The following is a 13,121-nucleotide window of genomic DNA, read 5'->3' on the forward strand; positions in this document are numbered from 1 at the left end:
TGTGAAGGTTCTATGTCCCAGTATAGGGGAGTGCCAGGGCCAGGAATGGGAGTGGGTGGGTTGGGGAGCAGGGGGAGGAGGGAGGGAGTAGGGGATTTTCAGAGAGGAAACTAGGAAAGGGGATAGCATTTGAAATGTAAATAAAGAAAATATCTAGTGAGAGAGAGAGAGAGAGAGAGAGAGAGAGAGAGAGAGAGAGAGAGAGAGTTAGTTCTGTTCTGCTAGCCCCTGTTGCCTGTTGCTGAGGGACATTACATTTGAGGGTCCCTCATCCCAGCTTCATGCAGCATTTCTGTATCCACAGGACAGTTGCATGCTTTACAAACCTGAGTAGGTCAGGGGTAGGCTCAGGGATAGGCCCTTTAATATATCATGTGCTTGGCTAGAAAGTTGGCATGTCTTGCATACTAGCCAAGGTTTCCCCTATGTCATGAGTATATGACACTGTGTGTTAAAATCATAAAAACCCAGCAAAAGCAAAAGCAAAAGGAAAAAAAAAATCCAGGAATCAGATTTCCCTATTGGGGGGTGGGGAGTCCAGCTAAACTCCCAAGGACACCAAATTTTTTTCGGCCTCCAGGCCTGCCACAGGCTAAGCTATGCTTTTCTCCTTTCTAAGCAGCGGGTAGCCCACAAGAGAGAAGCAAACAGGAAAAGCAGGCCCTTCTGGCCACAGGTGCCGCAGGCTCAGATTTCTAAACATCATTTGAAATGCTGCTCCTAGGCTGCAGAAGGCGCAGGGAGACTGCAAGCTACTCTGCCCAGAAACTTTGATGTCCACAGGCTATTCAGTTTCTTTATCTGTCTTTATCCAGGATAATGAGGAAGGATTGTCATTTCTCCTCCGGTGACCCTAGATCCTGACGTCACTGTGGGGACCTATTGTTCGGGTTGTGACACTTTCTGAACCGCATGGAAACATACCAAAAAGAACAAGACACATTTGTTGGTGGTAAGCAGCCGTAAAGATGAAAGAAATCACTTGGAAGCAGACTATAAGACTCAAAGGCATGGACGTGGGCTGCTCAACGACAAGAAACAAAGGCTCAACACAGATGCAGACAGATAATATTGCCGTTTAAGCTCTTTACAGATAGTAAATGGCCAGCCCTGTGCCAGTGGTCTCAAATCCAGCCCTAAATCAGGTCCTAAAGGAACGAAGGTAAATCATACTCCAATGCTCACACAGTATCCGCTCCTTTGCACACTAGCACATGCGTCGTTCTCTCTAGTTGTGTGCGCTGACTTTGTTGGTCATGCAGTGAACTGCACGGCTAGACATGTGCTGAACATGTAACTAAAAGGGAGGTGTAGCACCAACAGACACAGGATGAAGAAGAGTGGACTCCACGTTCTGTGTAAATAAGATACTGAGAGCTTCCTGTGCCCTCCTGAGGTGGAGAGACTGTGTCCAGGATCCCAGCTTGGTCTCATGGGAGAACACAGAGCGGGCAGTCAAAAGAGTAAAAATTAAAAAGATGTAGAGAATGAACAAAGAGTAAACAACTCCAGGAATGGCACGGTCAGGTTCTAAATGAATGACAAGAAGCCCAGAGAGGCCCAGCACCGCCAGGACCACGACGTTACCAAGGAAGGGAGCTCATGACAACTGTCACTCAGCTAGAGCAGCTAAGAACACACCCTGGCTGTGTAGACACATGACAACTTCATTGACAGAGGGTTAAAACTCAAGTTTTTATTAAGGCAGTGAGTGCCACTGTGTATCTGTGGGGTTCACACCAGGAGGCCATAGGGACAAGTGAGTGTCACCAACCGCACAGACACACGCCACAGCGGTGTCAAGCATGGGTCAAAAACCCACTCTTGGTAAGCATCAAACCACGCTAACGCTTAGCTGGAAATAAAGGACATATAGAGAAATAATTGTATTAGGTAACTTTATATTTCACAATATCGTTTTGGAATGGATCGTCTTAAGAACAGAATGATTCCAGACTGCCAGCTACGTCTATAATCCCCCACTCTACTCTGCTGCTCCGTTTCCCTTAGCACGAAACGTGTGGGAGAGGCAGAAGATGAGCTCACCTTCTTTCGGGGAGAAGTTTAAGAACTGATCCACTTCGTGCGGCTCCAGCTTAATCTTAGGAATAAGCGTCTGGCATGAGGAGTCCCCCTGGAAAAGGAATTTCAAACATGAGTCTTTTAACTTAGAAACAGCCTTTACGAAACAGCGGCGAGTTGTCAACTGTATCTTACTCTCTAAGGTCATGTGCTGCATCGTGTCACAGCCAAACCTGGGACCTGCCACCTCTAGTTCAAATCTAAGGGTCATTATTATTACTGTTGGTGTTGTGATAAAGACATTTATGGTAAAATATTCTGGGAAATGTTCAAGGACTCAGCGGATCCCAGTTCGTCCTGCAATAAGACCATGTGCCTCCAAATGCATGCTTTCCCTCCAGACTCCCCAATGGCTGATAGCAATATCTCACTATAAAATACCCATCAGGGAAAGGAGAGAAGCGAGCAAGGGAACAGGATCCTGAAGTGTTATTTACATGCAGACTTCAAACCCAACTGAGGTCTGAAGAGGTGGCCAAGCAGTAGAGAGCACTTGCTGCTCTTACTTTCAGACATGGGTTCAGTTCCCAGCACCCACATATCCAGTTCCAGGGGATCCAATACGCTCTTCTGATCTCAGAGATTTCATGTACACATGAGGTACATGTACACACGCACACATACTTACACACACACGCACACACACACATGCACACACACATGTATGTATGTGCGCACGCACACACATGTAAATCAAGTGAGTCAGAATCTTGTGGAGCAAGAAAACTAATACAGACCTTGAAAGCCCTCCCAGGACCCAGGGAGGTTTTGAGAAAGGAATCTGAAGGTCAACTGCAACCCACATCTCCCCAATGAGGAGACTGCAACGTGTCTGTGCCTCTCCCAATGTTACCTTTTCAGGACCAGACAGACTCTGCGTCTTGCTGATGAGAGATGTGACTACACGGATATGTCTGGAGCCACACAAGTGAGGCTCTGAACTAGAAGCTATGCAAGCATGATTCTGGGCTATCAACCATCAGACACCGAACACACCCAGGGAGAGGTGGGGTGATGTTAAACTCTGCCTTCCACAGCCATGGGCTTAAGTTAAGCAAGGAGGAGACTCCTTCCTTCCTGCCATCTCCTCCAGTAGCACAGCACATGTGGATGGGCAGGTGAGAGAGGAGGACTCAGCGGAGACTAGGAAAGGAAACGTCGATGTGGAACCAGCATGCATAGTCGCAATGGCACCAAATACTGTGGCCTCTACCATAACCTCCATCATTCCTCCCCTCCAGAGTAAAAGTCAAGGCCATGAACAACGTTTCTCCTTTGACTGTGGCTATTCATCCGTGTTTTTAATTTCATTAAGGCAATTATAGGAAAAAAAAAAGAAATCAGCTTTGCTACTGCTTTTTCTACACAATTCCTTTGAAATTTGTCACAATCGATGCTGATAACAATTAATATATCCTTGATACACTCGTGTATATACACACACATGAATGCATGCATACATATACAGCTATTCTCCCTCAAAATCGTGTATCTCCTAGGATAAATGCCTTATTGGAGACCAAAGATCTCTACCTTTTGATACTTATATTTATAAGGAAGAAAACTGGATATACCCCAGCATTCATATCCAGAGGGGACTCTTCTTTTTCAAAAGGAGTGGAAATGGCTGTGATGGTCAGAGTGACAGAAGGGACAAGTCCCGGGGGCTGCTCCTCTGTGATTGGCTCTGTCTTGATGGTAGCTGAAGGAAACTCTGTAGACAGGTACCATTTTTCACTCTCCACCTCCTCTGTGGGAAAAGGACAAGCCACATGTGAGCACATTGGGGCACCAGGTATAAGCGAGTCATGTGACCACTGACCACTGCTGGACCAAAGCTCCAAGACTACAGAGAAGAGAATAAAGGGAAGTGTGCATGCCAGAATAGAGATGTATGGATGAGGAATTGAATGGCACAAACCAAAAGCTTCTATTTAAGTACACTCGGACGTGATAAGCTGAAGGAAGTGCCGGAAAGGTTACATGGAAAGACAGAAACATGGTCTGGTGGTTTGAATGAGAATGTCATCCATAGGCTTGGACGTTTGAATACTTGATTTCCTTCCGGTTGGTGGAACTGCTTGGGGCTAAGGAGCTGTGGCCTTGCTGGAAGAAGTCTGCCCCTGGTGGCCAGGGAAAGACATGACATTGAGATTTCAAAAGCACACACCATTCCCTGAGCACCCCTTATCTTCCTGCCTACAGCTTAAGACTTGATCTTTAGCTCTCAGCTGTCTCGGCTGCCATGATTCTAAGCCAGGATCGACCCTGACCCTCTGGAAGCGTAAGTCCCGTTAGACCTTTTCTTCTCTTGGTTGTGGTCGTGGTGTTTTATCACAGTAAAGGAAACTAGCTAGTACCCCAGGCTTCCAGGGCACACCAAGATGGAAGCTAAGTAGGTGGAGAATAAGATGGGATGGAAGGTTCTGAAATTTGTTTTAAAAGGTTTTAAACATGAGCCGGCAGTAGTGGTGCACGTCTTTAATCTCAGCACTCGGGAGGCAGAGGCAGGTGGATCAGAGTGAGTTCCATGACAGCCAGAGCTACACAGAGAAACCCTGTTTTGAAAGAACAAAATAACAACAACAACACTCCCAAAAAATGTTAATATGCTATATTTTTGTTTTTTAAATCAAGTAAATGTGCTAACTATTTAATAATAAATAAGTATAGTTAAAAATAAGAAAAGAAAGAAAAAGAGGTTAACAGAAGATTTCTCCACAGCCATTTGTTTTCTCCCCTCTTCTCTCTCTCTCTCTCTCTCTCTCTCTCTCTCTCTCTCTCTCTCTCTCTCTCTCTCTCTCTCTCTCTCTCTCTCTCTCTCTCGTTCCTAATCCCTAGTTTTTGCCCTTCTGCTTCCCCGGCCCTAGTGATGAATAGAGCCTGGGCTGGGGGAGATATGACAACTGCTAAGCAGCAAGACTGAGCCAACGGCGGGGCTCCTCCGTCACTGGACGCAAACTGCCTGGAGCCTAAACCTCACCAAACTGCTTGAGAGCAAATTACTCAGCCCAGCCCTGCAGGAACAAAGGGTCGGGTGAGAAGGGAGAGCCAAGAGGCTGGAAACATGCAGACAGAAAGGAAGAGGCAGCCGCCTGGTCCTCACTGGACACCATCTTTCCGAAGACGGGACATACACAAGGCACATGTGTTCTCTGCTATTTGAAAACGAGCCCTGCCTGCTTGGTGACCCTTAACTGTTCAGGGGTGCAAAGCAGTTCCCACTGTGAACACATACTCACAAATGTGACTCCAATTTCCTTATTTTTTTAAAAAGGTACTTGAAAACCATCATACAGAAGAACTGAGGAGGGAAAGCATGGGGAGGGCGGCAAAGCAAAAGTTCACAGAGATAAACTCCATCCCCATAAACTTCTTCCTTTGAGCCCAGAAAAGGCCAGGTTCCCACTGGCGAGGTGGCAGTTAGAGCGAGCTCCCTAAGCTGCTGAGTGTCTGCTTCGATGGGGGGATTTACATCACCGGGTGTGGGCGACATCCTGGACCAGGAGGGGCTGGTGGTGGGGAACAAAGGGACCTTTTAATGGCTGCCAGAGGAAGGGACACCACTCTGTACTTGACACATACTTCTGCTGGCCAGATGGGCGCCCCCCTCAGCTTATAGAAACAACTGAACCCCAGGCCAAAAGACCAGTGAGCCTCACAAGGAGGCTCAGAACTAGAAGACTATCCACAGCAAGGACGCCACAGGGAGGACATGCTAGGACAGAATGGAGGAGGGAGGGAGAGGCAGAGTGAGGGTGTAGATCGCTTGGGACGGGATGGAGATGGGACAGAGAGGGTGTGCATCCCTCTCTTCACCAAAGCTTCTGTTTGCAGAGATGACACTCGCAGTCCAGATGGAGGACTGCTTGTCAGCGGCAGAGGCTAGAAGGGAGCTAGGAAGAAGACATTTACCCCTGGGTATAATAAAATGAAGAGGAAGGAACACCTCTGGGAAAACGGCCCTGTGCAATGACCAGTAAATTGTGAGGTAAGGTCACAGGTCCTGCTATTACAGTCAAAGCGACTTCGATCCAGTTTAACTCACAATACACTCAACAGGTAAAATCAGTGCGGGGAGTACACTTGAACTTGAAGCCCAACAGGAAGATGAGACAGGTTCTTCTGGTTGAACAAAACCATTCTCAACAGACAGGAGCAGGTAGGAAACAGGGATGAGCGGTGTTTGCTCTTCATGCTCAGCCCCTGGTCTAAACACCAATCATGGCTGTCTGGGAGCAGCGAATAGAGAGCAAGCCGTGGTAACTGGAAAGGAAGCCGACTCTCTCGAAGACTACAGAAGTCTTCCAAGTGAAAGGTCCATGGCTCTGCTCCTCCCCCCATACTCGTGAAGCAGGGAGAGCCGGGCTAGCACTCGGCTGGCTTTCTCCTTTTTAGGTAGTCCAGGCCCCCAACCCAGTGGTGGATGGTGCTGCCCATATTTAGTGGAGTATTTTGCCTGAATTAGCCTACTCAGAATTCCTCACAAGCACATCCAGAGGCCCCTTTCCTAGGTGAGTCTTAGTCTATTCAAACTACATGGATATAAGCCATCACACCCCCTAACTGTGCCTTTTGCTATATGAGCGCTCAGCGCCTCCAGTTTGGCCATGTAACTTAACCTAGGCAGTGCATGTTAGCGTCTCAACATAATAGCATCTTGAAATGTGTTAGCTAAGATGGGCTTTATGTTCTCACAGTTTTATTGTCACATAAGAAGGATGTGCTAGGCTAGTCGGTCTCTTGATCCCAGAGGAAGGAGCGCAGCCACACAAATCAAAGGCACGGCAAGATAGGCTGAGCCAAGCCAAGCCAAGCCAAGCCATCCAACTCTGCTAGCCTTAGGGAGATGAGTGAATGTCGCTGGAAGGAGTAGTCACTTATCCGATCCCCATTTCAACCAGCCAGTTCCCAGCTGTGGAGATGTGTGAGCTCTAGTAAGGAAGTGATTGCTACTTCAAGTCCTGACATGTGGAGCTGGGCATATAATGTAGTTGGTAGACTGTTTACTTAGCATATGCAAATCTCCAGCTTTGATTCCCTAGTACCACACAAATACCGGTAATCCTAGTGTTCAAACTCAGGAGGTTGAGGCAAGAGGATCTGATTTTGGAAGTCATCCTTGACTATATACTAAATCTGACACCACCCTGGAATAGACATTGCCCCCACAAATACACACAACATAAAAGAATAGAGGTTTGAGATGGCTTCTTATACAGCACAGCTAGCTAATGCAATATGGCTGGTATTAAGATATCAGAATCTATGAGTGGGGTCTGGTGAGATGTATGGGCAGGTGAGAACACTGGCCTTGCAAGCTTGATGGCCGAAGTCCGATTCCTAGAACCTATGTAACTGTGGAAGGAGAGAACCAACTCCCCAAAGTTGTCCTCTGTCTCGCACATGAATGATGAATGAAAATGCATAAATATTTGTAGACTGGTCAATCAGACCCGCCAGATACATCATGGAAAAACCTGGTTTCAGATTAAAGAAGGGCAGTTAATAAGAAGTTTGATGAGACCAGCATTCCCGTGTGGTTGAAATAAGAGAAGACAGCTTGAACCCCAACTCTTGGCTGTTGGCCTATATTCTGTCACCAAGGGAAAGAATATCAAATCAGAGTAAACAAAATGGCAAATGTAACCTGGAAGGTCGGAGGTCAACAAAGGGTAGAATGAGGGAAGGAGTGGCCTCTGCAACTTGCCCAGGGCTTTAGTTTTGCAGATGAGTTTTATTGGCAAAACTCATCTACAGAGCCATTGAGGCTTAGAACTACAAGTATCCTCAGCTATTTGTGTACTTAGCTAAACAGAGACAGGAGAACTAAGTGCTTGAGATACTATAATTTCTAACTTTTATAAATTCTGCAATTTGGACTTTAAATGAAAAAGTGTTCTTCTGGATTGTATCTATGTCCCTTTTAAGTTTTATTCCAAATGAAAGACGCCCTTGCCTAATTTTAATCGTGTGCGTGCTGGGAGATAACGCACCCCCTGTAGCATCAGAATGTATTTGCACAGCTCCCCCTCAAAGGTCAAATTCCAAAGCTGCATCTTCTCAGCAACACCCTTTGGCTATCAGCAAAGATGAGAAGAAGCCACCGTCTCGTGACGACAGGGAGCAAGTCCTGCATACCTGAGCTCAGAATGGAACCACGGTTAACACTGCAGACGCTGAATAGACTGAAATATCAGGTGGCCTTGGAGCACAAAGGCACGGATCTGCTTAAAGCATCCGTAATACAGCCTCGATGATTTCCATACGCACAGCCAGGCAACCACAGTGGGAAAAGATCAAACCTGGACGCAGTCTTGTATTTTATAAACACATGCACACGCATGTGCGGGATCACATGTACACTACACACATACACACAGCACAGGAGTAAGCATTCATTGTTAAGAGAAATCACTTGGTTACAAATATCATCTATGTGACAAAAAGTCCTACCTGTATCCTACCTGTATATAATAGTATGTGATATATTACCCAATATATCATTCAAAGTATCCACATTATCATCCAAATAGCATGTATACATTGAAGAAAGCATCTTAGTTTCTTATGCCTCCTCTAAACCTTCATTTTGTTTGCTCTTTGAACACGTATTAAAGAATTGACAGATCTTACTTTTTCCACATAAAAATCTTCTTGCCTAGAGAGATGGCTTGGTGGTTAAGAACACTATTCTCCCAGAAGACCACAGTTCGGTACCCACATGACAGCCCACAACCATCTGTAACTCCAGTTCCAGGAGGATCCGGGCCTCCACAGGTACCAGATACCCAAGTGGTATGTGCCTGGAGGCACAACACCTAGACTAATAAAAAAGGAACAATAATATCCTTTAACAGTTCCAAGACTGAGTTCTGGAAGGCAGGAGGCTGTGGGACAAGAATTCTGTGGAACATGGTCATAATAGTGAAAATAGGGCCCACTGCGTGGGAGCCGGCGACCTGTCTGCCCATGGTGCCCTGATATGAATAGTAAACTCAGCAGCACCATCAGTGTTTGCTATGGGCTGGGTACTGTTCTAAGTACTTTGGAAATGATAACTTAGTCCTAAGCATAACCACAGAGGTTAATACAACCATTACTCCCATTTGAAAAACAAACAACTACAAGATTAAAAAGACTCACCCAAAAGTGTACAGCTGGGATTCATAGAAAAAGATTCTTCACACCATAGAAATGAGTCCCATATCCCAGGTTCACTGTCACCTGCACACATTGCTTTCCAAGGAAGCAATGGTTCAAAACAGGTCTGGCCTAGATGTATACATTTTAATAAATGTTATTTTTTGAGCCCATATGTACGCATAGAAAAAAGTAAAATTAGATCACTCCTATACTATAGACCGCCAAACAGGTGTTTCTGATATGAAGAAACATTGTTTAAGACCAACCCATAGTCCTTAGTCTTTGGCAGACACCCAGCCTGTACTGGATGGACCTCTGAGACCAACACAATCTCTGTCTCTCTGTGTTCTTTCCATGCCTGGATATATAGAAGCTCTCTCCTTGGCTCCTGTCATCCCTATCACGGGCACTTGGTAAATTATGTACTTAATTATGGAGCAGTCCACAGAAGAACAAGGACAATAATAGCTGATACTTCCTCGGCACTTGTGAAGTGGCAGGCACTGCTCTAAGTGCTCGATAAATGTGAACTCAGAGAATCCCTCCAGCCACGCAGTGGGTAAGTATTATATTTTCATTTTAAAGATCTGGAAGGTCAGACCAAAGACGGATACAGCTCACCCAGGGTCAAGTCATTCATAAATTGGACAGAGCCCAGACTCATAACATGACTTTAGAGAGCCATGATGGACTTGATCCGGGGTCAAGATTGCTTTTTAAACTCACAATTTCTCCTGCAGAGTATGGTATGTAGAGCATGAACCACATACATATCCATGGAACAACACTGATTTGGAAAGACTGATTCGGTACACAGATGTACATGAAACTGTCGCATGCAGTTTGTGTTTCTTCATCAGGGACAGAGAGCTGAATAATCTAAGTGGCTTTGCTCGATAGATGGCTGTCAACTTTGCTGTTTTAGACTATTCTTGATTGCAATGGGGTCCCTATTTGACTGTTTTAAGGGAAGCAATGTTATCATTTTCACCCGTGTTCCCCTGCCTGTCCTACCCCAACACCCAGCCACGGAGAGCCCAGCATGGAAGCAGATGAGGAGAGCGGCACCCTTTTTACCCCCTCTGCGATGACGCACGCTGATGCTCTTGACACCAGCTCACAGGAAATGTGATTACCTTTTTACCTCATCTCGGTGCCTTTTTCTTTTCTGGATTTCACTTCCTGAGAACACGTCAACACCAATATCCCTCTAAAGGCTACAGAGCAGAAACCTAAGTCACCTATGAGTCACCCTTACCCCCCACCACCACACACACACACAACCCTGTGTGAATCCTGCTGCCTATCTCTCTACTCGTTTCAGAAACCACCCTTTCTGTGCCATCTACGTAGCTCAGCTTCCTGGCTCTCCGTGGCCAGCTCTGTCTGTGCCCTCTAAGCCTCAGCGTCCAGCCACGAGTGTCTCCTTTGACTCACCAACCGATGCCTCCCTCATGGCTCCAACCCCGCTTCCCAGCCATCCCATCCCACAGTCCTTTTCCTCCCACAACTTGTCTCATGCACCCCGTGTGACTTCTCAACGGCCACAGCTTACTCCCTGAGGACTTGCCTTCATTTGTAACTGGGAAAGCAGCTTCATAAGTCAGTACTGAGCCCACCCAGTTATCTCCAGCTCCTGTAATCTGAAGAAGCCCCAATGGTCTATAGACCTGGAACAGCAACAGTAAAGACAGACTATTTGTTTAATTTTATACAGACAGATTTTTTTGTTTGTTTGTTTTTTCGAGACAGGGTTTCTCTGTGTAGCCCTGGCTGTCCTAGAACTCACTTTGTAGACCAAGCTGGCCTCGAACTCAGAAATCCGCCTGCCTCTGTCTCCCAAGTGCTGGGATTAAAGGCGTGGGTCACCACGCCCGGCTACAGACAGATTTTTAAATTTATTTTTGTTACTACTTTTAAAATTGTTTGTCTATGTATGTATTAGGGGAGTAGGTATGTAGACATGAATGCAGTACCCATTGAGGCCAGAAGAGGGTGCCTGATCCCACGGAGCTGGAATTTACAAGTGGTTGCGAGACACCTGATACAAATGCTAGGAACCAGACTCTGAACCTCTTCTAGAGCAGTAGGCACCCTTCACCACTGAGCCTTCTCTTCAGAGCCACTCAGTTAGTCTCTTAATCCAGCCTAAATAAATTATCTTGGCACAAATGCATTATACACCACTTCTGTTTAGCTGGCTGATATTTTATAGACTTTCCAACCCTATTTTTACACAACCTCAGAGGATAGAGATATCAAGTTCTCTCTTAATGCTCCAGGCTCGTCACGATCACGTTTCTTCTTTGGAGAAACACTGAAATAAAAGACAAAGTAAACGTCCACCTTGGGGTATGCTTTGGCAGACTCTTCGGCTGTAAGTCACACAACTGAGTGTGGGAATCATGGAGTCAGGTCACAGGAAAGGGCTTCTGGACACACAACGGACAGAAAGTAATTCAAAATCAAACCTGCGCTGTATCAGAGGGGCTTCTGGCAGAGTTCATGCAGGGTTGCACTGAGCAACTTTACTGTGGCTTTGGCTCTGAAGTCACTGCACTTACGGACCGCTACACCATGCGCCACCAGCCATGAAAGCCCAAACCCTCAGGACCACTGTGTGTCACAGGCTGCAGTGTTTACAGTGTCCATACATGTCCTGCTCTACTAGAAATGGAATAGTCTAATTACAGAAATCCAAGGTTTTTAGTATCATTCTAAAATAATATCATTTTGGATATCATTCTTCATCATGTATCAAATTAGTATGTCTTTGGAGTCTACTGTGTTAGAATGCTTGATTTTAAAAATTGCCATTAGAGTTTCTGACTTAAGTTTCATTTTTAAAAAATGTTAGATGATTTTGACTTGGGATTAGGACATTCTTAGCTCTGATGATTCTAAAACCAAACTATTAATCCACTCTGAAAACACACTATACCCTGCAGTATCCACTATTTGTCCAAGATGAATGCTTTATGTAAAAATAAGCGCACCATCTGTTTACCTCTATGTTTGCGTTTGTCTTCAACAAATACTAAAATTACATATATACTAAAGAACTGTTCTAAATCCATTTACGATTTATTATAGTAAATATTTGCTTTGTACACTTATTTTATATACCTATATACCCAAGGGTCACACAGTATTTTCTTGAGTAAAAAGGTTTCATAAGTGGAAAAAGCTTAAAAGGAGCCCAGCCACAGTGTGGATCCCATGCATCTTCCAGTGTGCCTATGCTGCTGTACCCACTGGAAGGCGGTAAAACTAGGTGCAGCCTAGTGGGACCTTTGGAGTCAGTGAGTACATGTCCTTCAAAGATTATGGGACTCAGTCTCATCTCCTTTCTCTTTTGTCTTTCTGAGCCCAAGGTGAGCGGCTTTGCTCTACCATGAACTTCCGCTGTGAAGGGTCGCTTCACCATGGCCACCGACGACACCCTGGAGGAGCCTCCAAAGCTGTCAGACAAAAGTTCTCTCCTTAGGAGTTGATTACACCAAGAATCTACCATCATAACGGAAAATTGAGTAATATACCCAACATCCCAATTTGATTTCAATGGAGCATGAGCCCCCAATAGGCAGCCATGGTGCTGACTTTCCTGGAGTGACCTTCAAGGTTTGCTCTTTCTAACATAAGCCTTTATTCCTCGGGCCATAAGCATAGCCAGGAACATTTTGCTGAGATATTTCTTTCAGCCTCTTCATTTCTCTCCTTTTTCCCCCATTTTACTTTGTTGGTTGAACAAGCAGCACCCTCGGCCTCTTGTCACCAGCCTGTACCTTGAGAAGAGGTGACCGAATGGGGTGGAGACTGACTCCAGTGGCCAGGAAAGGCAGCCACGTTCCTGGCCTTGGCCACTGCTATGGCCTGAGCCCATGAAGCTCTGT

At 45.7% G+C, this 13,121-nt stretch overlaps 1 protein-coding gene across 2 annotated transcripts in view; it reads right to left on the minus strand.

The window, feature by feature from the left end:
- Creb3l2 (cAMP responsive element binding protein 3-like 2) overlaps window positions 1-13,121 on the minus strand; it is a 115,022-nt gene that overhangs the window by 33,057 nt on the left and 68,844 nt on the right. Inside the window, exons 3-4 of one of the 2 annotated variants that reach the window (NM_178661.4) lie at window positions 3,657-3,832; window positions 2,047-2,134 (exon numbers count right to left, since the gene is read on the minus strand). In NM_178661.4, coding sequence (NP_848776.2) covers window positions 2,047-2,134; window positions 3,657-3,832 — 264 coding nt within the window. The remainder of the gene's footprint in view (window positions 1-2,046; window positions 2,135-3,656; window positions 3,833-13,121) is intronic. The other variant, XM_006505824.4, reaches the window with a different exon arrangement.

Source organism: Mus musculus, chromosome 6 (genome assembly GCF_000001635.26).
Source record: "Mus musculus strain C57BL/6J chromosome 6, GRCm38.p6 C57BL/6J".
Classification (NCBI taxonomy): Eukaryota; Metazoa; Chordata; class Mammalia; order Rodentia; family Muridae; genus Mus; species Mus musculus.